Below are 27960 nucleotides of genomic sequence, written 5' to 3'. Positions count from 1 at the left end.
CGTCTGGCTCGGAGCTTGAAGCAACCTATTCGTATCAATTTATTATATCGCTGTAGTGACAACTGCTGCCCAGATTGTTGCTGCAAATACAGTACGATGCCACAGTGTCAAACGCCAAACGAGGTGGTCTCCCCTCTCGGTAGTGCAATCTGGCCGTTTGGAGGCCGTACATTCCCATGACCATCGCTGCCAGCAGTCGCGTACAATGGCCACATTCATGCCAAGTCTTCTTCTTTTACTTGTGCCTTTATCCGGCAGCGATCGCAGGGTCGGCATGGCTACAATCGGATTTGGCATGGCTAGTTTAAGGGAGTGGCGGGATGCCCTTCCTGTCGCCACTCCATACCCCCCGAGACGGAAACCATGTACTCCAGCTGTCTGTGTCTAGTGTAAACCACGAAATACTGCGAACGTGTTTCAAATGTCTGCTAGTCGTGTAACTGAGGCGGGACCTGGGGACCAGCCCGTTATTCACCTAGGGGGATGTGGAAAACCGCCAAAAACCACATCCAGGCTGGTCGGTTCACCAGCCCTCGTCGTTAATCCGCCAGGCGGATTCGACCCGGGTCTGGCGCGCCTACCCGAGTCCAGGAGGTAGCGCATTAGCGCTCTCGGCTAACCTGGCGGGTCCCATTCTTGCTCAGTCTCCTTCAAACTCAGTGAGGTGCTAATAATGGCGTCGTTATCGCCTTAAAGGCATTGTTGGCTAACATCAACTCATCACTTCCATTCTCAAAGGTAACTAACGCTCGCGATCGTTACAGCGTGTATTTGAATCAAACCTGATTTGCTTCCTCATGGTGGCGCTACTAGCGCCACGCTTACGCGAAATTTTAAGACATCTTCTTTCAGATGTAGAAACACGCCTACCAACTTTCGTTTGTATTGCACAACTGCTTCTTGGTGTTGTGACTCTTTTTCGTCAATGCATTTTGTTTTCCTTGCCAACGTTTTATAATCTGCCTGTGTTATTTTCCTTATGAGTTCCTGCATTTCAGTGTAATATGATTATCTTGCTCCAGGTGAGCATGATATAACAGACTTTCACGAGTTTTATCCAGTCCTTGATCTGGTTGATATATTTTCATTAAGTTGTTCTCCCTGTTTCCTTTTAGAACATGAGCCATTTACTATGGTCATATCTTTCATTTAATTTCTTTTATTTCGACTACCGTTTCTCTTAAGCACGCTTTAATACAACATGAGTGAGAGTGATGGAGGCATCCAATAATCTCTACATTTCGCTGTAAATGATTTGATTATGAGTGTTGTGCATATTGTGTAATCGATTCTATGAGGGTTATTGTCTGCTTTGTATATTTAGTATCTAAACGTCAATGGTATTGCACATTGATTTTACTGGATCTCTTCTTCAATTTTTTTTCTCTAATCTTTGTTTTATCTCTTCAGGTGCTCCTGATTGTACTAATAAAGGATTACTCCACAGCTGCTGCGCCTACCGACTTTCGGTTATGTAGCACAACTCTTATCTTGGTGTTGCGATATTTTTTTGTCAGTGTAGTATATCTACCGCGTTGTATTTAATGTATAAATTGCACTACTGTAGACGGTACTTCCCTTATTCAATTCTACATCTGCCTCTTGTTTGTGCCGGAAATTTTAAAATTATGGGTACAAGCAATTCAGAGAGATAAATAGTCCCCTACTGCGTACAGCACAATATGCAGCCGACACTTAGCGGAAAACTGCTACCAAGCAAGACCAGGAACTTTAATAAGATTGTTAAAAGATGATTCCGTCCTATCGTTTTTGGCATTCCTAGGTATCTGCAGAAAAAGCTGGTTGCAAGGAGACAATTGGTTCAAAAACAGCCTGTTACTAGTCAAGTAAGTTAAAATGTTACAAGCATTTAAGTTGTAATTGTATCAACAAAATAATTGTTAACAGCATTTGTCATTGAAGTATTTTTTGTGAACATACTTAAGAACCTGTTATAATTATGAACTACTGTGTTGGCAAAATTGAAATGATCACTTTCTTGCAGAATGTATATCAGACGGATATCCATTTGATAAAGTTTCTTGAAGCACTTGACGAAACTAAGGAACACAGACAACGCTACTTTCAGCAACAAAAATAAATTTGCGTAAGAAAATAAGATTTCAAATGGCTGTCACCCGAAGAATCAAAAATGTCTCAACGACGACCGAACTGACCTATGAACATAACAAAAAAGAATATCATAATACCGATGTGGAGAATCATTTGAAATTTAATGTTATTGTTAACCAGTTGAAGAAATGTGTGTCACAAACAAGACAGAAGGTAATCTGATACCGTGAAACAGTATGCTCTGACGTCATATCTAACGCTACATTAATGTTCGCCTAAAGCTTACAGATATTTAAGATCATTATTTTGTGTGGGCCACAAAACTGAATGAGATGTTGGACTTAGATCAAGAGCTAACTCGAAAATTGTAACTGGCAAAGTCCAGCGAAAAAACTGTTCTATGCGACAGAAGCTAACAAAAATCATTTTCTTTTCAAATGTGTTTTAAAAAGAAAAAAGAAAAATGAATGTTGAATTGAATATTGTTTACTTTTAAATTTTGTTCATCCTTTTCCACAAACCCAGTTACAGCAAACGATTAGAAATTTCCGAATGTTAAATTCTTTGTAAGCACATTATGTATTTTATTTCGAATAAAGGTTTTCTAGCTTGTAATGTGACATCTGATAAATGTTACAACTAAGTTACAAAAAAGTTATGTCTTCCAGGAATTTTCACTTTGCAGTTTTTTAGATAATGAAGAGGTGTGCAGAAAGTATTTATTTATCAATAGCACTTTACAACTAGAGGGTTTCAGAGGAAGCTTTGGGAACAGTCGACAAGAACAGGGGTCAGGAATACAGTAGAAAAAGAATGGGTAGGGTTGAGAGATGAAATAGTAAAGGCGGCAGAGGGTCAAGTAGGTAAAAAGCGGGGGCGGGAATCCTTGGGTAAAGGAAGATATACTGAATTTAATCGATGAAAGGAGAAAACATAAAACTGCAATAAATGCAGCATTCGAAAAGGAATACAAACGTCTAAAACAGATCGACGGGTAGTCCAAAATGGCTAAGCAGGAATGATTGGAGGACAAATGAAAGAAGGTAGAAGCAAATATCACTAGGGGTACGATAGACGCCGCTACAGGAAAATTAAAGAGATCTTTGGAGAAAAGAGAACCACCTGTATAAATTTCAAGAGCCCAGATGGAAAATCAGTTCCAAGCAAAGAAGGGAAAGCAGAAAGGTGGAGGGAGTATGTAGGGGGTCTATACAAGGGCGATGTAGTTGAGGGCAATATTATTGAAATGGAAGAGGACGTAGATCAAGATAAGATGGGAGATATGATACTGCGTGAAGAATTTGACAGAACTCTGAAAGACCTGAGTAGAAAGAAGACCTCCTGGGAGTAGACGACATTCCGTTAGAATTACTGATAGCCTTGGGAGATCCAGGGCCTGACTAAAAACTTCCATCTGGTGAGCGAGACGTATGAGACAGGCGAAATACCCTCACACTTCAAGAAGAATATAACAATCCCAATTCCAAAGAAAGCAGGCGCTGACAGGTGCGAAAATTACCGAACTGTCAGTTCAATAATTCACGGATGTAAAATACTAACACGAGTTCTTTACAGAAGAATGGAAAAACTGGTAGAAGTGGCCCTCGGGGAAGATCAGTTTCGATTAAGGAGAAATGTAGGAAAACGCGAGGCAATGCCATCCTACGACTTCTCATAGAAGATAGACTAAGGAAAGACAAACCTACGAATATAGCATTTGTAGACTTAGGGAAAGCTTTTGACAATGTTTACTGGAATACCATCTTTCAAATTCTAAAGGTAGAAGGGGTAAAATAAAAGGAGCGAAAGGTTGTTTACAATTTCTTCAGAAAGCAGATGGCGGTTATAAGAGTCGAGGGGCACGAAAGGGAAGGTGTGGTTTAGAAGGGTATGAGGCAGGATTGTAGCCTACCCCCGATGTTATTCAATCTGTACATTGAGCATGCAGTAAAGGAAACCAAAGAAAAATTTGGAGCACGAATTAAAGTTCGGGCAAAATAAATGAAAACTTTAAGGTTTTCTGATGACATCGTAATTCTGTCATAGACGGCAGAGGACTTGGAAGAGCAGTTGAACGGAATGGACTGTATCTTGAAAGGAAAGTATAAGATGAACATCATCAAAAACAAAACAAGGATAATGGAATGTAGTGGAATTAAATCAAGGGGTGCTAATGGAATTAGATTAGGAAATGAGATGCTTACATAATAGTGCAGAAAAACAAGTGATAATGGCCGAAGTAGAGAGGATATAAAATGTAGACTGGCAATGGCAAGGAAAGCGTTTCTGAAGAAGAGAAATTTATTAACATCGAGTATACATTTAAGTGTCAGGAAGTCCGTTCCGAAAGTACTTGTATAGAGTGTAGCTATGTATGGAAGTGAAACATGGAAGATAAATAGTTTAGACAAGAAGAGAATAGAACCTTTTGAAATATGCTGCTATAGAAGAAAGCTGAAGATTGCATGGGTGGATCACGTAAGTAGTGAAGAAGTAGTGAGTAGAATTGGAGAGAAGACAAATTTGTGGTACAATCTGATTAAAAGCTGGGATCGGTTGGTACGACACATTCTGAGGCAACAAGGGATCACCAATTTAGTTCAGGAGGGCAGCGTGGGGTGTAATAATCGTAGAGGGAGACCAAGAGATGAATACAGTAAGCAGATTCAGATGGACGTAGGTTGCTCGATTAAGCGATCACGCATGCCAAAAATACAAATTTAAGATACAATGTGATACATTATATCTATGGTGTCGGCAAACTAAAATTTACATGTCTACTTGCAAATCAGCTGTATACTGACATCTGGATAGACAGAGACAGATATATGTTACCAATGTGGTTGGCAAAGATATCTAACGTCACGATTTCGTAATGCACAGTACTACCTTCAAATTATCCTTGAGCTCATTGGGTATGCCAGGGGGTCCTTTACCACACGGCCCCGCACAGGGTCCCGCGGTATTCGCAGTAAACCGCCACATTCGAGTTCACAGGCGCAACTAAAGCGGCGCCACTGCTAGTGGCATAATGCAGTCCCGTCGTAAACTGCCGTTCACACAGGATGTGGGGGCACAGTTATCAATTTGGGATTAGATGAGAAGATTTGGGCAAATATTCAAGGTATAGTGCACGCCATGGCCTTAAAACTGAGGCAAGAGTTAATACAAATGAAATAAAACCCAGATTTTAGACCTGGGAATGGATTTCATGCAGGTATAAAACGGGTGCAATAATCATACCAGGTGATCAAAAAATCTGTATAAATTTGAAAACTGAATAAATCACGGAATAATGTAGATAGAGAGGTACAAATTGACACACATGCTTAGAATGACATCGGGTTTTATTAAAACCAAAAAAATACAAAAGTTCAAAAAATGTCCGACAGATGACGCTTCATCTGATCAGAATAGCAATAATTAGCATAACAAAGTAAGACAAAGCAAAGATGATGTTCTTTAGAGGAAATGCTCAATATGTCCACCATCATTCCTCAACAATAGCTGTAGTCGAGGAATAATGTTGTGAACAGCACTGTAAAGCATGTCCGGAGTTATTGTGAGGCATTGGCGTCGGACGTTGTCTTTCAGCATCCCTAGAGATGTCGGTCGATCACGATACACTTGCGACTTCAGGTAACCCCAAAGCCAATAATAGCACGGCCTGAGGTCTGGGGACCTGGGAGGCCAAGCATGACGAAAGTGGCGGCTGAGCACACGATCATCACCAAACGACGCGCGCAAGAGATCTTTCACGCGCCATCTGTCGGACATTTTGTTAACTTTGTTTTTCTTTTGTTCTAATAAAACCCCATGTCATTCCAAGCATGTGTGTCAATTTTTACCTCTCTATCTACATTATTCCGTGGTTTAAAAAATCCCTCGAGCATGAAAATGCTGGCCGCTATGACGAACCTACTAAAAACTGAATTGTAGATACGCGTATTACCTGGAGACGCGCCATTTTTCCGAAATTTTAGAAAATCATTGTCTTTGTTACTGTAAGCTTTTTGAATATATTCAGCAATTATTACATCACACTCAGGTGCTACTTCTCACATACAATACGCAATTTCTACAGCGTGTGGTCTCTGCAAGCATGCTTACCATATGACACGCTTTTTAGGGTTCTGTACTTCATTTGGTAAAAACGGAACCCTTGTAGGAGTACTTTGTTGTCCATCGGTCTGTCTGTCCGATTGTTCAAAATTCTTTTCCTCAGGATCGGGTAGACGTATCAAGTTGATGTGTATGTCACATACTTAAGTCTATAGTCCTTTAGTAATATGAAAATATTAGGCTTTTAAGTCAATGCAATCAAAACATGGCCATCATACATCAAGACCTACAGAGCAGTTCCTGTTGACATAGAATCATGGAATTTGCCAAGAAGCAATGTTTCACTGCACAAGTAAAGGAGAAATCTGAGAAACTCGAATTTCTAATGATATCACACGAAAAAACTAATTTTTTTGTCATTTGTTACCTGACTGTCTGGGTCTGTCTGTCATTCTATTAATCCCCCTTTCTCTCAAGTATGGGTACACACATCAAGTTGAAATGTATGTCACGCACTGAGGTCTATAGTTCTTATATGGTGTAAAAATATTAAGTTGGCGATTTATCTGGTAATAAACATGCAACCAGTCACTTTCTTACGATTTATTCGACCATGAACATGTTTTCGAGCCACTGCAGGCGCATCATCAAATGGAGGTGTTACAAGAACATTATGCTATCGACCAAGTGTAGCTAGATGTAGTGTTGGTGGTGCTGGCTGAAATGACGGAAATTTAGTAACGTTTACGAATCCAAAAGCTTTCTACCTTCTACGTACTTACAGTGCACTGCCTGGTGGTATCCATATCAGATCTCTTCCTATAATGTACATTATTAAGCTACGTACACAAATATACACAGTATTTAGCTCCACTTTGGCTTACGCTCATTCACACTGGATTTTTTTGCAAGGAATATGGAAATTATAGATATAACATAGCTACATCATGGTCTCTGGCAAGAGATACGATGTATTACAGTGCAAATATTGGTAGTACAGATATTATATTTCAGTAAATTTTGCTAGCTGTAGAAGCGTTTTTATATTGGCAACAAAATTTTTAATATGGATTAACAGTCATACAACAGGTAAACAAATAGAGTGCAATATTTAATACATAATTAAAAACTTTTTGTAGGTTTTTACTTTCTGTGTGAATCAATGTAAAACCAAGTGGAGCTAAATACTGTGTACATTTGTGTACGTATCTTAATATTGTACATTACAGGAAGAGATCTGATAAGGACACAACAAGGCAGTACACTGTAAGTACCTAAAACATAGAAAGCTTCCAGGTTCGTAAACGTTTCGTCAACAATTACGAAATTTCCATCATTTCCGCCAGCAGCACCAGCACAGCATATAGCTACACTTGGTCCACAACATAATGTTCTTGCAACATCTCCATCTGATGATGAGCCTGCAATGGCTCGAAACTTGCTCATGGTTGAATAAATCATAAAAAGCGATTGGTTGCATATTTTTACCAGATAAATCACCAATTTAAATCACAGTCGCAATTCGTCATCCGCAATGGAGATACTGAAAATATTAAGCTTCTAAGTCAATGCAGTAAAAAGACGGCCATTATGCTAATTTTGATATTCTCAAACTCACTCATTAAATCTTATATGGTACTTCCTCTTGATGTAGAATCATTAAATTTGACAAAAAGAGAGATTTCACAGTATAAGTAAAGGGAAAAATTTGAAAATTGTTAATTTGTAATTATATCACAAGAAAAAAATTTCTTATCATTTGATATCCGATTTCAAACTTCAAAGTAATACATTCTAGAAAGTCTTGAAATTCCTTGGACTGATATCTTCCCAGTATGAATGTCAATAACAAGCAAAAATCGTCGAGACCATCGATTCTCGGAATGTCTATACACACAATTCTGTGCGGAACTCTCAGCGCGCGGATTCGCTCGTACCAGGCCAATTTTTAGGTTCCATATTTATTTTATTTATTTATTCATTCCAAGATGTTTCCAGATAGTTACAACAAGTCATTAATGAGTCACTGGAGACCACAGGTCGTTTATACAAAAAAATAAGCATCCCTGAACAACATCCAAAATTTTGTCACTAGAGTTTGGGTTCACCCTGCATAGAGGTTTCAAAACTGTACGTACGATGTGTCTGAAAACGAAAACTTGCACCCAAGTCTGTAGCATCATGTTTGACTTTTGGCAGTAAGACATGGCGTATGGTGAACATACCTTCACAGAACTCAGACGTCACCTCATATTTTCATTAATGTTCAGCTAGTGTTGTGTACATAGTTCCACGTAGTCAGCGCGTACACAACTTTCCCACCAGAGCGCGCCCCGCTCAGCACAACAGCGCAGGCGCAGCGCTCGTCCATCTCCACACTACGAGATGGCGCTGCCTTAGAGACGGAACAAATTTTTCTTCCGCCGATCCGCGTATTAATATGTAATGCAGCCAATGAGATCGCTGCTAACGTAGAACCTTTTCTCCTCGCAGATCACACTCGCGCACTGATACCTGAACGCGCGAAGTATTATAACGAGCATACAGACCTCCGATTAATCAGTCTGCATTAGTCTGCATTTGTGGGCACCAGTCTGTACCAGTCTGCATTTGTCTGTACCAGTCTATAGTCAAGTTTCAGTCTGCGCCTACTTACCATATTCCTGTACATAGCCATGAAGATAAATGTATAGTATCAGAGATATGTGAGAATAAGATTAACGTACCAAGACCAAAGGAACTTCAGATTGTCAGTTGTAAACATCATCCAGAATCAAGTTACGTAATGTCTATGCCTTTTTATTATTTTAATAAATGTGTGTGAAAATTAATCAAGTTCTGTTTAAAGTTGGTCACCGTCAGCCTGCTACTCTAAGCGTGCAAGTGGCATTTCTATCGTCTGACCTAATGGCAGAAGATAAACACGCCACGAGAAGACCACGAGACATATTGCTGACACTCGCCTAATTCGTTAGAGCAACAACTCAAATAACCTGATGGTGTGTGTACTGAAGGTCTTACAGTATGCACACCACAGATAGTTAAAATTCTTTGTCTGTAAATGAATATTTCAATTTGCCTCTTGACTCGGTGCTCCTTTAACGTACCTGTTCGATTACAAAAGTACCGAGAAGAAAATAAACTGTTCAGAAGAGTATTACGCTCCTCTGCCGATCACGTAAAAGGCGCATGTTTTCAAGCTGTCAGCCCCTGCGGGCTGTTCACGTTAAGCACGCATTCCACGGAGATGGACGCACCCGGCCGAATGTACGGCAGAAGAGTGTGATGATAGCAGTGGAGAAAGCGACGACGAATGACGCATGAGTGTGTACGAAAGTATTGATAAAAATAACATTTAGGATAGAATACCGAGGTTGTAAGAAAGACTCGAGTATTGCAGTGAAAATAATGGAACAATTTGTGCTCCACGAATTACTGAACATGATTAATTAGCGTTGTATAACCAGTACTAGCTTTGTATATTACCAGTTGGAGCTGACAAACAAAGTTAAAATAATAACCTGCAACTTAAAATTTCTTTCGTTTAATCATTTCCCCACATATCGTCAAAGAGAAAGAAGAGGAACTCTCACCAGGGTTCACCACCATATTGAAGGTAAAACATAGCACATTATTCTCATTTTTCGGGGGACGCCTCTTCAAATGGAGAAGACAGATCTTATACACCTTCAACGTAAACCTGTGGAATTCAAAGCTCAAGAATAAATAGTGCATGTCCCCGAGTTTAATCTTTTCTTCGGCAGTCGGCCGGCCGTGGTGACCGAGCGGTTCTAGGCGCTTCAGTCTGGAACAGCGCGACCACTACGGTCGCAAGTTCGAATCCTGCCTCGGGCATGGATGTGTGTGGTGTCCTTAGGTTAGTTGGGTTTAAGTAGTTTTAAGTCCTAGGGGACTGATGACCTCAGAAGTTAAGTTCAAAATGGTTCAAATGGCTCTAAGCACTATGGGACTTAACGTCTGCGGTCATCAGTCCCCTAGAACTTAGAACTGCTTAAACCTAAGTAACCTAAGGACATCACACACATGCATGCCCGAGGAAGGATTCGAACCTGCGACTGTTGCGGTCACACAGTTCCAGACAGAAGTGCCTAGAACCGCTCGGCCACACCGGCCGGCAAAAGTTAAGTCCCATAGTGCTCAGAGCCATTTGAACCATTTGAACCTTCGGCAGTCAGATTACAGCACATAAAAGAATAGAACCATTACGCAAATGAACATTAAAATTTGAGATTTTGGCGGACATTAACATCAATAGTGTGGTCACGTTATAACGAATTTTAAAATGGGAAACCCAAGGGTAAAGTTTGTTCAGTGGGCAATGGAGGGACGCTTAGTCCTGGGGCAGACACTAAAACAATCAAATGAAAAGGTGATCAGACTGGAACAGAAGACATAGCTGTAACTGCATTTGATATGAAATGGAAGTGGGCGGAAATATAGCCAAATGAGTGGACGGTAGAAGCACCAAGGAAATTTCTGTGCTGAAATCCAAGAGATAAGAGCCTGAGAAGATTATGTAGTGGACTGGTGGATGACAAGAGGAAACATATAGGAGCATCATGGATGGACAGAGCTGAGGACTGAAGCATGGGTCTAGGGGCAACGTTCGACTAGGAGTGGATCTCGCATGGCTGGTGATAATGAGTCACTATCGGAGACTCCAGCAGCTGCCGGACCCACCTGATGAGCCTCTGCAGCAGGGAGCGCCAGTAGCTGAACCGTCCCTCGTCCAGCTCCTTGAGCATGTTCCGGCAGCGCAGGAAGCCGCTGATCATCAGGAACGTGTCCACCGACGATATCCCGTTCATGATCGGCGTCACCACGATGTCCTCCACAAACTGAAAACACAAGAATCCGATGCATTCTCTACTTACGTAGTACAGACGTCTATATTCTGGCTCAAATTAGCTATGGTCCAAATGTTCAAATGTGTGTGAAATCTTATGGGACTTAACTACTAAGGCCATCAGCCCCTAAGCTTACACACTATTTAACCTAAATTATCCTGAGGACAAACACACGCATCCACTCGAACCTCCGCCGAGACCAGCCGCACAGTCCATGACTGCAGCCCCTTAGACCGCTCAGTTAGCTATGTTGCTTCGACCTAATTTCACTAGTGTTGTCACCGCCTGCCTTCATCCGCCCACTCTTTCCACATCCAGGCAGATTTTTCGCTCCCATTAGCAGACATTTAAAGGCAGATCACCTGTCCGATCACTGACCCTGGTATTTGTGCCTGGGACGTTCTCAACACTGGTATTATTTTCAATTTTCGTCGATTTTTAGTAGTTAAGGTACGTTAATATGATAGACAGACACGCCTCACACGGAGATCGTAAAATACGACATAGCAAGATTTTAAGCTACTTTTTCCTTTATTGTTCTTTCACTCCCCCCCCCCCCCCCCCCCCCCAATGGGACGACGGTGGGCTAGCAGTGGTACAGCATGCCTTGACACTTCAGTCACAATCATTTCTGTTAATATAAATAGTTTTAAAATACACTCCTGGAAATTGAAATAAGAACACCGTGAATTCATTGTCCCAGGAAGGGGAAACTTTATTGACACATTCCTGGGGTCAGATACATCACATGATCACACTGACAGAACCACAGGCACATAGACACAGGCAACAGAGCATGCACAATGTCGGCACTAGTACAGTGTATATCCACCTTTCGCAGCAATGCAGGCTGCTATTCTCCCATGGAGACGATCGTAGAGATGCTGGATGTAGTCCTGTGGAACGGCTTGACATGCCATTTCCACCTGGCGCCTCAGTTGGACCAGCGTTCGTGCTGGACGTGCAGACCGCGTGAGACGACGCTTCATCCAGTCCCAAACATGCTCAATGGGGGACAGATCCGGAGATCTTGCTGGCCAGGGTAGTTGACTTACACCTTCTAGAGCACGTTGGGTGGCACGGGATACATGCGGACGTGCATTGTCCTGTTGGAACAGCAAGTTCCCTTGCCGGTCTAGGAATGGTAGAACGATGGGTTCGATGACGGTTTGGATGTACCGTGCACTATTCAGTGTCCCCTCGACGATCACCAGTGGTGTACGGCCAGTGTAGGAGATCGCTCCCCACTCCATGATGCCGGGTGTTGGCCCTGTGTGCCTCGGTCGTATGCAGTCCTGATTGTGGCGCTCACCTGCACGGCGCCAAACACGCATACGACCATCATTGGCACCAAGGCAGAAGCGACTCTCATCGCTGAAGACGACACGTCTCCATTCGTCCCTCCATTCACGCCTGTCGCGACACCACTGGAGGCGGGCTGCACGATGTTGGGGCGTGAGCGGAAGACGGCCTAACGGTGTGCGGGACCGTAGCCCAGCTTCATGGAGACGGTTGCGAATGGTCCTCGCCGATACCCCAGGAGCAACAGTGTCCCTAATTTGCTGGGAAGTGGCGGTGCGGTCCCCTACGGCACTGCGTAGGATCCTACGGTCTTGGCGTGCATCCGTGCGTCGCTGCGGTCCGGTCCCAGGTCGACGGGCACGTGCACCTTCCACCGACCACTGGCGACAACATCGATGTACTGTGGAGACCTCACGCCCCACGTGTTGAGCAATTCGGCGGTACGTCGACCCGGCCTCCCGCATGCCCACTGTACGCCCTCGCTCAAAGTCTGTCAACTGCACATACGGTTCACGTCCACGCTGTCGCGGCATGCTACCCGTGTTAAAGACTGCGATGGAGCTCCGTATGCCACGGCAAACTGGCTGACACTGACGGCGGCGGTGCACTAATGCTGCGCAGCTAGCGCCATTCGACGGCCAACACCGCGGTTCCTGGTGTGTCCGCTGTGCCGTGCGTGTGATCATTGCTTGTACAGCCCTCTCGCAGTGTCCGGAGCAAGTATGGTGGGTCTGACACACCGGTGTCAATGTGTTCTTTTTTCCATTTCCAGGAGTGTATAAATAAGGGTAGAATATTTACTAGATTGCATTGTCTGGGAGAGGGAATCTGTTAAAATACGGGCAGTGTGTAGGTGTATTTTTGGTAGGATGTATTGGTGTAGGTGTGGAAGAATACCAGGATCAGAACTTTTAGAGGAAACAACCGGGTTGTTGGAGCTAATATTGCAGGATGTATAGGATGTAATGGACTAGCACAGGAGGCTAAGATTGAGTTTGTAGGTATGGCGGATGATTGAAGGACGCAGTCTTCATGTTCATCCCGAGAGTTTTCTGTTGGATGGTTAGTAAATGAGGTTTCCACTTTAGTTTATGATTGAGGGTTGGCCCAAGGTACCACTGTATGTTGGTTAAATGAGTAGGAGGAAGTGATGGTGTGGTATCACATATCGATATCACCCCACGGCGTATCAAGGTTGGTAACGGAATGACACGTTTCTGTATCAGCCGCTGAGAATCTTCCCGGGTTAAATGGCTGTGCTCCATAGAACTCTTCAATCCCAGACGTTTCGTCCAAGGCTACGTTGGACATCTTAGGAGGTGCTCCTGGTTGTGCTGAGTCTTGCCGACTGTATGACGCTGACAGCAGTCGCGTTACATCTGGCAAACCCAATGGTGCGCGTCCGCTGAGCCGCACCTACAGGCGGCTCTGTACTACGAGCTTACTCTGCTGCCTCAGTGTACTAGGACCGCCGCCAGCAGCCGCTTGGCCCACTCGCGCTCAGGGCCACTTCGCTATCCAGACGCCACCTAGTCGTCTCTCCGACTCCATCATTCAAGCCTTACTATAGCGAACCTCATCCTTGTTTTGACATTGCTGGACTCTATTTCTTGCTGTATTATTTGTAAAGAGTATTTATACACTTGTAGAAACGTAAGTTAAGTACATCTTCCGCTAGTCGTGTTAACTTCTCGGGTAATTATTTCAGCTCCTGCTCAGCTTTCCTACGACGACAGCTGCCTCACCACTCTGTGGTCCACCTCTCCTTACTCTTGTGTACACAACAGATGGAGACGGAAATTGTGGGTAAATCGTCCTATGAATATTACCCGAGTTTCGAATGAGTTTATCTTGAGGAGCCACTGCTTGCGCCAGGAGGTGAAATGGATGACATGTGGCTGAAGGAACCGTTGGCAAGGAGGGCTTGCAAAGCTGTATCACTGGCGTACTGGAGGAGATGGACGGGAGGTGGTGGCTACGAAACTGGAAATTTGTGGTAAGGCCTTATGGGACCAAACTGCTGCGGTCATCGGTCCCTAAGCTTACACAGTATTTAATCCAACTTTGGCTTACGCTAAGGACGACACACACACACACACACACACACACACACACACACACACACACACACATGCCCGAAGGAGGACTCGAACCTCTGACGGGAGGAGCCGCGTGGTGGTGGCTAGGATGTACCAGACTGCCAGCAATATAAAGGATGTATAGTGGTGGACAGAGGACAGAACATTGGGACATTCCTGGAATGAGATGGAAGACGTGGGAATTGGAGCTGTTGTTGGTGGCAAAAAATGTCTTCTGAATAAAAAATGGCTCTGAGCACTATGGGACTTAACATCTGAGGTCATCAGTCCCCTAGAACTTAGAACTACTGAAACCTAACTCACCTAAGCTCATCGCACACATCCATGCCCGAGGCAGGATTCGAACCTGCGTCCGTAGCGGTCGCGCGGCTCCAGACTGAAGCACCTAGAACCGCTCGGCCACAATGGCCGGGCTGCCTGAATAGAATGGATGCAGTAACGATGGAATAATCAATTGGAACAGCATATGTGCGTGGTGCTTTGAAATGTCTAAACTTATGTGCAGTACAACAGACAGTCGTTAGGTTGACGATAAATAAAGCCAGATCACATACTCTCAGCTAGTGCATCCAACCCCATTTGGTATATGGTTTGTTGTGTCTATACTCAAGTACACCATTTTACTTGACTTGCAACTTAAAAAATGAACAACACTACAACAAATAGAGAGAAAGCCTTGCATATATATGAGCGAATTGAAGTGAATATTAGTGAACGAGCATTCGCGAACAGTTCGCTCGTGTTCACCATTACTCACTTGTACGTGTGAACCAGTATCTACACTGAAGGAAATGGAAGTGTTGCAGTATGAAAGTACGGTGTACTTTCAGCGTCTGTCATGGGTGTGAGAAGGAAACGAAACGAAACTTCGCGAATTGAGAAGTATGTGATGTTATTTCAGTGATTATAAAACTGAGTCAATTTTACAAAGAACTTCACAGTGTGAGCCCTCCCCTTCTGGCCCAGATGCATGCACTGAGTCATTTGGGACCAGTGTCATAAGGCCGCTGCATCCTCTCCTGAAGCGAGGTGGCTCACGGCTGTTGTAACTGGTCCTTGATATCCTCGATGGAGTGGCATTGGGCTGTAGTGGACACCCGAGTTGGACCCAACACGTTCTATTAGAAACAGATCTTGGGATCCTGCTGACCATGAGACTACCTGGACAACATGCATGCAGTTCATAGACACATGTACCAGGTGTGGACGAGCAGTGTCGTATTGAAAATTGGCACCACCATACTGTCACATGGAAGTATGTCCTTGATGTGCTCGAGGGAGCCATATACGATATTAGGCAGTTGTACTAATTTCTTTGGCTCTTCGATGTACCTCACTGGCCTTGGTAACAATACTGAACATGTCGACATAAAAGTTTTCTGGGTTTCGTACCAAACCCAGAAAACTTTTATGTCGACTGACACTGGCCGCAGAAGCCTACGCAATTATAATACCGAACATGAAGAACACAAATCCACATAAGTGGCTCTTCTAAATCTCACAGATTTTTTTTCCCTTTATTGAGTTTCAATTCCCCCCAAAGGGGGCGGGCTGGCAGCAGCTTAGTACGCTGCTCTACAGCCTACAGGCTTTTTTTAAAAACGGATGAAGAAAAGAAACAACAAAAACAGGCGATAAAACGGTGACTTATAGTGTAAAATGGCGGAAAATTGTGGAAAGTTAAAACAGAAAGCAAAGGGTTTGGCAATGTTAATAAAATACACAGGAGTCAGACAAGTAACATAGTAGACACACAATTAAAAAAACATGGCGACAGTCTGGTTGCTGTTCGCAAGGGATAAAAAAATCACACCCAGCGACAGTATGATGGCCGTTCGCAACACTTCCCAAAAGACACACAACACGAAAATGTCGGTACAAAGATGACACTCCCTAGCCAAGGGCAGACCGGGGGGGTGGGGGAGGGGGGGGGGAACTGGAGGAGGGGGAAAACAAGGAGAGGAAAAAACGAAAAGGGGGGGAAACCAAAGGAGGGAGAGTACTCATAAGGGGGGAGAGGGGCAGGGCAGACGCGAGAGGGAATGGGAAAAGGCAGAAGAGGGAAATGCAAAAGGACTCGGGGGAGAGAATGGGGCAGAGAGAGGGGAGATGGGGAAAAAAGAGGATGGAAGGGGGGGCATCTCACAGAGTATTGCAATCCTAATTATTTAAATCCCCGCCAATGGTGTGCACGAGGACGAAGTTAAACTGACATCAGAATATGTCTTCTGCTTACTTCAGGCAGTGTATTTGGCGTTTCAATGTCAAATGAAAAAATAATGTTCGACTGACGGCGTCCTGATGACAGATTACGAATCTCGACGTCCATCGTCGAACCCACTTTGCCCGGGTCAGAGAGAAGCTATGCCATCCAGACAGACCAAAGCAATGCTTCCCCACACCTGTTCCTCATTGAGGAGAGAACACGACAGCACGAGGATAGCGTGTCAACCCTATCAATGCTTTATCTCTTTTTCTTTGTACTGTAATGGGCACGCAGGTTGCACTAGATACATCGTCAGTTATAGGCGAGATGCGAATCTGTGATACTGAAAAATTATTTTTTTGCATGGTGAGTGCACTGTGTTTGGTAAAACCGTCAAAATGGTGTAGGGAGAGAAAAATATAGATGTCTCAATTTTTTCGCAAGTGTAGTTGTGAATTGCAACTCCATCCTTCCTTAGCATTATTTTACATATTTGTAGGTACGTCGGTTAGTGCTCTCCGTCGGTTTTCATCACAACTGAGGGCAAAATTAGGAGGATACCAACGAGCTACAGAATCCAAATAAAGGTTAGCATTTACTCTGGCTGTTACCTGCTGGAGACAATAGTCCATTAGTCCACTGTAGCAGCTGCTGTATCTCAGGCAGTTTCTGATGTTTGTAGTGACATGAGCAAAGCAAGCAGAGATTTTATTAAAGTATGTATGAGGAAGTAGTTTTACACACGCAGGTAATGTAAAATACACATGCGACCCGTAACGTGTACTAATAGATAAAATTTGCAATATGATGTGGTAGAACGGAGGTAGAGTGATCGATAGAAAACCAATTTTTATTTGTTCAGTTATTACATCAAAAGCTTGCAAAACAACAGCGATAGATCAGTATTGTAATGAATGCTGCCTTTGAACGCAAGCTATGAGTCTTCTGTGTATTTCCGTTTTACATTAATCAGCGTAATTGGTACATATTCGCGTTTGTTTATTTTAAATGAAATTTATTGTGAAGTTACTTTTCAAGAAAAATAAATAGTAAAATTTTGTCTCATCAGCTGCTAAACTTGAGAAAAAGATCACTTTGGTAATCGGTTGCCGTCTTCCCCAGGAATTGAAAAGACGCGCCGCCTCTATACTAGAGTATATCCGAATTCCCCGACTCTTCCAGAATTCCCTGAAATTTCTGTTACTTCCTCATTACGTTCAGTTTCCCTGAGATTTTGAGATTTTCAGCGTTTTCCAGACTAGTTGCCACCCTGTTCCTTTGACCTTCGCTGAAAGACAAGCTCCGGCCGCTGTGGCCGAGCGGTTCTAGGCGTTTCAGTCTGGAACCGCGCTGCTGCTACGGTCGCAGGTTCGAATCCTGCCTCGGGCATGGATGTGTGTGATGTCCTTCGATTAGTTAAGTTTAAGAAGTTCTAAGTCTAGGGGACTGATAACTTCAGATGTTATGTCCCGTAGTGCTTAGAGTCATTTGAACCATTTTCAAAGACAAGCAACAGGCATATCATAAGTGAGTACCCGACGAATGCGAACCGAACACGACCGAATGCTATTCGCTCTCCTTCGCCTACCGTTTTCACCAGAGAGAAGGTTGATTCGCATGTGATCGCCCCAGAGTAGGTCAGGTTTAAGGTCAAGTGAGGCCCGTAATACTGGTGAACTGCAAGGTCCTTACTCACTTCTCGCACTTTTAAACGTATTATTTTTTACTTCTATGTAATATTTGTTGAACTCTACTAAAACGTTGCTCCACTACTTTAAGCTCTAACGGATACTATCTACATTGTTTTTTATATCATTATCTGAGCAACATAATCAACACTACCCAGGACACTAAAATTAACTGGCTCAGTCAATCTTAGTAATTCCACTCACATACCAAGGAAAAATCACTGCTTACGAATAATGATTCTGTACTATAAAACTGAAATAAAACTTTTGGTCCACTTCTGCTTAGATCGTATATTCAGGGTGGTCCATTGATAGTGACCGGGCCAAATATCGCACGAAATAAGCATCAAACGATAAAACTACAAAAAACGAAACTCGTCTAGCTTGAAGGGGGAAACCAGATGGCGCTATTGTTGGCCCGCTAGATTGCGCTACCATAGGTCAAACGGATATCAAGTGCGTTTTTTAAGATAGAAACCCCCATTTTTATTACATATTCGTGTAGTACGTAAAGAAATATGAAAGTTGGACCATTTTTTTCGCCTTATGATAGATGGCGATGTAATAGTCACAAACGTATAAGTACGTGGTATCACGTAGCATTCCGCCAGTGCGGACGGTATTTGCTTCGTGATACATTACCCGTGTTAAAATGGCTATTGTGATCAAAATGCTCAACAGGAGGATGTTATGTATACTGCTCAGTATCCTGGACGACATCATCCAAAAAACGCACTGTTGGCACTACACACGCTGGCAGATGACATTCACCGGGTATTCGGCATACCCACCCCGTGCCATCGGATCGCCACATTCTGTACCGTGATTTGTCACTCCACACAACGTTTTTCCGCTGTTCAATCGACCAATGTTTACGCTCTTTACACCAAGCGAGTCATTGTTCAGCATTTACCAGTCGTGATGTGTGGCTTACCAGCAGCTGCTCAACCATGAAATTCAAGTTTTCTCGTCTCCCGCCTGCCATAGTATTTGCAGTGGATCTTTATGCAGTTTGGAATTCCTGTGTGATGGGCTGGATAGATGTCTGCCGGTTACACATTACGACCCTCTTCAACTGTCGGTGGTCTCTGTCAGTCAACAGACGAGGTCTGCCTGTACGCTTTTTTGATTTAGGTGTCCCTCCACGTTTCCACTTTGCTATTACATCGGAAACAGTGGCCCTAGGGATGTTTATACGTGTAGAAATCTCACGCACAGACGTATGACGCAAGTGACACCCAATCACCTGACCACGTTCGAAGTCCGAGAGTTTCGCGGAGCGCCCCATTTTGCTCTCTCATGATGTTTAATGACTACTGTGGTCGCTGATATGGAGTACCTGGCAGTAGGTGCCAGCACAATGCACCTAATATGAAAAACGTAAGTTTTTGGGAGTGTCCATATACTTTTGGTCACATTGTGTACCTCAGGTGTCCAACCCGGAAAAAGGAACCTACAGTTTAAGGTGGAATCCGAGAACGTGTCCTTGCTGGGGACTCCTCACAATAGATTACAGGCATACTGAAAATTTGGTCTGGCCGGGATTCGATGTCGCGACCTCGCGGTTTCCAGGCAAGTACGCCTTACAGCTAGACCACCAGCCTGACAGATGTCAGTGGTGGGGAGCAGAGTTGCCCCGACTCGATCAGAACGTGCCAGGTGCTCATGCCAGCGCCTGTTGGGTAAGCACCAGAACAAAAAAGTACTTACTGACCGCTGTTACCACCTTCGTCGATAGAGGGGAGGGTAGTGGCAATGACTGAAGCATCTCTAGGGACGCCTATCCATGTAATATCACCCCTCCCCTGCCTCCCTCCACCTATGTCGTGTTTCGCCTAGCCTCCCCCCACTCTATCCTAGCCCTCTGCTGCTTATGCCTGCAGCACTGGCAACACAGCGAGAACGTGCAGCCCGAGAAACAGTTCTGATTGGCTAACAGCTGGCCCTTACCATTCGACTAACGTCAAATTTATTGTAAGTGAAGTACAGGGTAAGGACGGAAGCTGAAGTAATGAACAAAAATTTGTGCTACAGCTGGGACTAGACAGATATTCTAATCATTTTGGCTATCACAGCTGCATAGATTACCCTAGTCCAGTTGTCTCCCTTCAGCTCGCGCCCTCAGCCCAATTTCCCATTCTTAAATCGTCTGTATTGCCGAGGCTCTCCCACATTGGAATAGCACCCTGGCTTTCGAATGTAAAAGGGAAAGCCTGCATGTACCTCAGGCATAGGTGGTCTATTGATCTGATGTATCATCTGGCACACATACAACCTGGCTCTGTCCGATGCTGCAGTCTCAAAAAAGTACAGGGTGTTTCAAAAACAATGACGTGATTTTAAAACTGCATATTTATTGATAAAAACATAATACTACAAACATGGGGTACAATGCAAAATTCTCACAATATCCTAAAGTTTTAGCTGTGCTATTACAAATGCTCTATACGTTCACCAGCGACAGCACAGACAACATCTAGACGATAGCTAAATTCATCGTAAACTTGACACGATGTACCTGGTTTTACAGAAATTAAGGCGGCTGTTATTGTGTTCTTCACTTCTTCTACGTCACGAGGTAAAGGGGAGATGAACTCACTTTCCTTCTGATATCAACAAAAATGTGGGGTTATATCTGGAGATCTTGGAAACCAAAAATGTAGGGCTGTGTCTGCGGGTCCTGTGTCTCCTATCCAGCGTTTTGGCAGTGTCATTGAGAAACTGACGTACTTTGTTGTGCCATTGTGGTGGAGCTCAATCCTGCTGGAAAATGAAGTCGAGTCCTCCTGAAGTTGTGGAAAAAGCCAATTCTGCACCATTTGAAGATAGCTCATGCCAGTCACAGTGCTTTCCACAAAAGAGAAGGTGAACTAGACTTTTACCTTAGCATCGGCATCCAGTCTCTTCAGACTGGCGATACCAACGACGAACGTTTTTGGGTGCAGACGGATCAATGCCAAAACGCCGACGAAAAGCACGCTGGACCGAAATCACTGACACACTCTTTCCACACTGCAGCGGACAAAATGCCATCACAATTCTGAGTGACTACAAACTGACACCTAAGGGTAATTTTCTGAAACTATAGGCTGCGCCCATTCAAACAATACACATTTTATTGCTGGCAAGTCCCATATCTGTTAATTCCGAGGGTGGTTTGGAAAGTTCTCGGAACGGCATAGAAAAAAAAGTACTTACGTCACTGAAACTTTTTTTCATATTTCAATGCAGTCTCCTTGTAGATTAATGCACTTGGTCCAACGATGTTCTAGTGCCTTCATCCCATCTTGAAAGTGAGTTTCCTCCAGGCCTGCAAAATAAGTTATCAACTCCGGCTATCAATCCTTCGTTTCAAGTGAATCTTCGTCCAACACCAAATATTTTGAGTTTTGGGAAGAGATGGAAGTCTGACGGAGCCATATCAGGTGAATGACGGCACATGTGTGCGGGCGGGCACTGTATTGATGGAAGATGACTTTCTTCCTTGCTAAACCTGACCTTTTCTCGCGTATCTTTTGTTGCAATTTGTCCAGGAGGTTAGCATAGTGTTCTACAGTAATTGTTTTCCCAGTGGGGAGGTAATCTACAAACACAATGCCTTTCACATCCCAGAACACTGAGGTCCATAACCTTCCCCACCAAAGGAATTGTCTTTGCTTTCTTTGGTGGCAGAGAATCAGCATGTTTCAACTGCTTTGACTGTTGTTTTGTCGCTGCGGCATAGTAGTGCACCCAGGTTTCATCTGAGGTCACAAAACGGCGCAAAAACTCTTGCTCGTTTCTTCTAAAACGGGACAAGCATTGTTCCGATATATCCATTCTCATGCGTTTTTGATTCAGAGTGAAGAGTCGCGGCACCCATGTTGCAGATATTTTTTTCATTTCAGTTAAAATGTGATGTACCCTTCCAGGTGACATCTGCAAGCGTGAGCAGTTTCACGCTCCTTCAATTGGCGATCCTCCACGACAGTTTTGTGCACTTTTGCAATGGTTTCTGGAGTAGTGACACAGATTGTCCGACCACTGCGCGGATCATCATCTAAGCTCTCCCGACAAAATTTTAATTCATTAGTCCACTAGGCAACAGCTGAATATGAACGAGCACAGTCCCCCAGTGTATTCTGGAAATCGGCATGAATGTCCTTTGCTTTCATACCTTTCTTTACAAAGTATTTAATCACTGATCGAATCTCAATTTTTTTGCATCTTCATAAATCACTACACAGGAACAACAACAGAGCTACCTCACCACCACAGCTCTCTTCCAAGTGCACTGACGTGGCATGTGTTTATGGGCAACAGTACAATAAATATCACGTGAACAGCTCGTTGCGCTATAGCTGACCTCTCATGGCGATTCCGAGAACTTTTCATACCACCCTCGTATTACCGTCTACAGCTACAACTACATTTATACTCCGCAAGCCACACAACAGTGTGTGGCGGAGGGCACTTTACGTGCCACTGTCATTACCTCCCTTTCCTGTTCCAGTCGCGTATGGTTCGCGGGAAGACGGACTGCCGGAAAGCCTCCGTGCGCGCTCGAATCTCTCTAATTTTACATTCGTGATCTCCTCGGGAGGTATAAGTAGGGGGAAGCAATATAATGGATACCCCATCCAGAAACGCACCCTCTCGAAACCTGGACAGCAAGCTACACCGCGATGCAGAGCGCCTCTCTTGCAGAGTCTACCACTTGAGTTTGCTAAACATCTCCGTAACGCTATCGCGATTACCAAATAACCCTGTGACGGAACGCGCCGCTCTTCTTTGGATCTTCTCTATCTTCTCCGTCATCCCGACCTGGTACAGATCCCACACTGATGAACAATACTCAAGTATAGGTCGAACGAGTGTTTTGTAAGCCACCTCCTTTGTTGATGGATTACATTTTCTAAGGACTCTCCCAATGAATCTCAACCTGGTGCCCGCCTTATCAACAATTAATTTTATATGATCATTCCACTTCAAATCGTTCCGTATGCATACTCCCAGATATTTTACAGAAGTAACTGCTACCAGTGTTTGTTCTGCTATCATATAATCATAAAATAAAGGATCCTTCTTTCTATGTATTCGCAATACATTACATTTGTCTATGTTAAGGGTCAGTTTCCACTGCCTGCACCAAGTGCCTATCCGCTGCAGATTTTCCTGCATTTCGCTACAATTTTCTAATGCTGCAACTTCTCTGCATACTATATCATCATCCGCAAAAAGCCGCATGCTACTTCCGACACTATCTACTAGGTTCAAAAATGGTTCAAATGGCTCTGAGCACTATGGGACTCAACTGCTGAGGTCATTAGTCCCCTAGAACTTAGAACGAGTTAAACCTAACTAACCTAAGGACATCACAAACATCCATGCCCGAGGCAGGATTCGAACCTGCGACCGTAGCGGTCTTGCGGTTCCAGACTGCTATCTACTAGGTCATTTATATATTTTGTGAAAAGCAATGGTCCCATAACACTCCCCTGTGGCCCGCCAGTGGTTACTTTAACGTCTGTAGATGTCTCTCCATTGAGAACAACATGCTGTGTTCTGTTTGTTAAAAACTCTTCAATCTAGCAACACAGCTGGTCTGATATTCCATAGGCTCTTACTTTGTTTATCAGACGACAGTGCGGAACTGTATCGAACGCCTTCCGAAAGTCAAGGAAAATGGCATCTACCTGGGAGCCTGTATCTAATATTTTCTGGGTCTCATGAACAAATACAGCGAGTTCGGTCTCAAACGATCGCTGTTTCCGGAATCCAGATTCTGGGTTTCCAGCAATGATATGATACGCGAGCGAAAAACATGTTCTGAAATTCTACAACAGATCATTCTTTTTGAAACACACTGTGTATGATCATGCAAACCTCTTCTCAGAATGGCAACGGACACAGTAAGAGGCAAGTTCGGTGTGCACATGTGCAACACGAGTAGCTGAGTGCCAGTGGCAAACATTAGCCACACCACTGTGAGTGTGGCGGGTGATGCGCAGCTCTATGTAGGCAGCACCAGCTGAGGCGCCTGACTGTTGTGACGGGTAGCCTACCTTCGCGGCGGCGGTCTTGTTGGCGGCCGGCTGCTGCGCCTCGATGATCATCTTGTGCAGCGTCACCACCCACAGCGTGCTGAGCAGCCGCAGCGCCTCCAGGCAGGACACCGAGCCCGCGGGCGCCCGCAGCGCCCACAGCTGCCGCCAGCCGCTCTGCACGCTCAGCGACACCCACGCTGCAAGCAGACAGCCGCTCCCTGGTTCACTGTCTGTCCACATGCAACCTGCAATTCCAGTGGCTAACACCTGTCACACATCTACATCTACATCCAGAAGGTGTGGAAACCTCCATACGGTCTGTGCCGGGGGAGGTGGGAAGGGTACCTTATAGCATTCATCTACATCTACATACATACTCCGCAATCCACCATACGGTGTGTGGCGGAGGGTACCTCGTACCACAACTAGCATCTTCTCTCCCTGTTCCACTCCAAAACAGAACGAGGGAAAAATGACTGCCTATATGCCTCTGTACGAGCCCTAATATCTCTTATCATATCTTTGTGGTCTTTACGCGAAATGTAAGTTGGCGGCAGTAAAATTGTACTGCAGTCAGCCCCAAATGCTGGTTCTCTAAATTTCCTCAGTAGCGATTCACGAAAAGAACGCCTCCTTTCCTCCAGAGACTCCCACCCGAGTTTCTGAAGCATTTCCGTAACACTCGCATGATGATCAAACCTACAAGCAACAAAACTAGCAACCCGCCTCTGAATTGCTTCTATGTCCTCCCTCAATCCGACCTGACAGATTTCCCAAACGCTCGAGCAGTACTCAAGAATAGGTCGTATTAGTGTTTTATAAGCGGTCTCCTTTACAGATGAACCACGTCTTCCCAAAATTGTACCAATGAACCGAAGACGACTATCCGACTTCCCCACAACTGCCATTACATGCTTGTCCCACTTCATATTGCTCTGCAATGTTACGCCCAAATATTTAATCGACGTGACTGTGTCAAGCACTACACTACTAATGGAGTATTCAAACATTACAGGATTCTTTTGCTATTCCTCTGCATTAATTTACATTTATCTATATTTAGAGTTAGCTGCCATTCTTTACACCAATCACAAATCCTGTCCAAGTCATCTTGTATCCTCCTACAGTCACTCAACGACGACACCTTCCCATACACCACATAATCATCAGCAAACAGCCGCACATTGCTGTCCACCCTATCCAAAAGATCATTTATGTAGATAGAAAACAACAGCGGACCTACCACACTTCCCTGGGGCACTCCAGATGATATCCTCACCTCTGATGAACACTCACCTTCGAGGACAACGTACTGGGTTCTATTACTTAAGAAGTCTTCGAGCCACTCACATACTTGGGAACCAATCCCATATGCTCGTACCTTAGTTAGGAGTCTGCAGTCAAACGCTTTCCGGAAGTCAAGGAATATGGCATCCGTCTGATACCCTTCATCCATGGTTCGCAAGATATCATGTCAAAAAAGGGCGAGTTGCGTTTCGCAGGAGCGATCCTTTCTAAAGCCGTGCTGATGCATGGACAGCAACTTCTCTGTCTCTAGGAAATCTATTATATTCGAACTGAGAATAAGTTAGAGAATCCTGCAACAAACCAATGTTAAGGATATTGGTCTGTAATTTTGAGGATCCGTCCTTCTACCCGTCTTATATACAGGCGTCACCTGCGCTTTTTTCCAGTCGCTCGGTACTTTACGTTGGGCAAGAGTTTCGCGATAAATGCAAGCTAAGTAAGGAGCCAATGCAGTAGAGTACTCTCTGTAAAACCGAACTGGAATCCCATCAGGACCTGGCGATTTATTTATTTTCAACCCATTAGGCTGCTTCACAGCCCCGGGGATGTCTATCACTATGTCGTCCATACGGGAATCTGTACGAGACTCAAACGGCGGTATGTTTGTACGATCCTCCTGCGTGAAAGATTTCTCATTGTTAGTCACTCCGCTTGAAATTATCTGCTATAGACTGGGAAGAAACGGTAGGTAACGGAAGATGTACTTCAGTTGATAGTTGAAAAGAGGAAATACAAAAGTGTTCTGGGAAACTCAGGAATACATAAATACAAGTCGCCGAGCAACGAAATAAATAGGAAGTGCGGGGAAGCTAAGATGAAATAACTGATGAAAAACGTGAAGAAATCGTAAAAGAAATGATTGGTGGAGGGACTGATTCAGCATACAGGAAAGTCAAAAACTATTGGTGACATTAAAAGAAAGGGTGGTAACATTAGGAATGCAACGGGATTTCCACTGTTAAATGCAGAGGAGAGGGCGGATTGGTGGAAAGAATACGTTGAAAGCTTCTATGAGGCGGAATATTTGTCTGGTGTGATAGAAGAAGAAACACGAGTCAATTTAGAAGAGATAGGGGATCCAGTATGAGAATGAGAATTTAAAAGAGCTTTGGAGAACTCAAGTTGAAATAAGGCAGAAGAGCCATCAGAATTTCTAAAATACTTGTTGGGAACTGGCAAAAAAAGACTATTCACGTTGGTGTGTACGAGTCTGGTGACATACCATCTGAAATCATCCACACAATTCCGAAGACGGCAAGAGCTGACAAGTGCCAGAATTATCGCACAATCAGCTTAATAGCTCATGCATCCAAGTTGCTCCCAAGAATAACATACAGAACAACGGAAAATAAAATTGAGGATGCGTTAGATGACGATCAGTTTGGCTTTGTTGTTGTCGTGGTGTTCAGTCCAGAGACTGGTTTTATGCAGCTCTCCATGCTACTCTACCCTGTGCAAGCTTCTTCATCTCCCAGTACCTACTGCAACCTACATCTTTCTGAATATGTTTAGTGCATTCATCTCCAGGTCTCCCTCTACGATTTTTACCCTCCACGCTGCCCTCCAATACTAAATTGGTGATCCCTTGATGCCTCAGAATCTGCCCTACCAACCGATCTCTTCTCCAAGTCAAGTTGTGCCACAAATTCTTCTCTCCACTTCTATTCAATACGTCCTCATTAGTTATGTGATCTACCCATCTAATCTTCAGCATTCTTCTGTAGCACCACATTTCGAAAGCTTCTATTCTCTTCTTGTCTAAACTATTTATCGTCCACGTTTCACTTCCATACATGGCTACACTCCATACAAATACTTACAAAAACGAATTCCTGACACTTAAATCTATACGCGATGATAACAAATTTTTCTTCTTCATAAACGCTTTCCGTGCCATTGTCAGTCTACATTTAATATACTCTACTTCGACCATCATCAGTTATTTTGCTCCCCAGATAGCAGAACTCATTTACTACTTTAGGAGTCTCATTTCCTAATCTAGTTCCCGCAGTATCACCCGATTTAATTTGACTACGTTCCATTATCCTCGTTTTCCTTTTGTTGATGTTCATCTTATATCCCCCTTTCAAGACACTGTCCATTCCGTTCAGCTGCTCTTCCAGATCCTTTGCTGTCTCTGACACTATTACAATGTCATCTTCTCCATGGATTTTAATTCGTACTTGAAATTTTTCTTTTGTTTCCTTTACTGCATGCTCAATACACAGATTGAATAACATCGGGGGAGGCTACATACCTGTCTCACTCCCTTCCCAACCACTGCTTCCCTTTCGTGTCCATCGACTCTTATAACTGCCATCTGGTTTC

The 27960-nt window shown here is 43.9% G+C and overlaps 1 protein-coding gene across 1 annotated transcript in view; it reads right to left on the bottom strand.

Moving 5' to 3' along the window:
- Positions 1-24564, bottom strand: part of LOC126263559 (O-acyltransferase like protein-like) — a 110492-nt gene extending 85928 nt beyond the window's left edge. Inside the window, exons 1-2 of the mRNA XM_049960652.1 lie at positions 24343-24564; positions 10837-10994 (exon numbers count right to left, since the gene is read on the bottom strand). Coding sequence (XP_049816609.1) covers positions 10837-10994; positions 24343-24564 — 380 coding nt within the window. The remainder of the gene's footprint in view (positions 1-10836; positions 10995-24342) is intronic.
- Between the last annotated feature and the right edge of the window lie 3396 nt (positions 24565-27960).

This window comes from Schistocerca nitens, chromosome 6 (genome assembly GCF_023898315.1).
Source record: "Schistocerca nitens isolate TAMUIC-IGC-003100 chromosome 6, iqSchNite1.1, whole genome shotgun sequence".
NCBI lineage: Eukaryota > Metazoa > Arthropoda > Insecta > Orthoptera > Acrididae > Schistocerca > Schistocerca nitens.
This window is presented reverse-complemented; position numbering and strand designations above follow the sequence as displayed.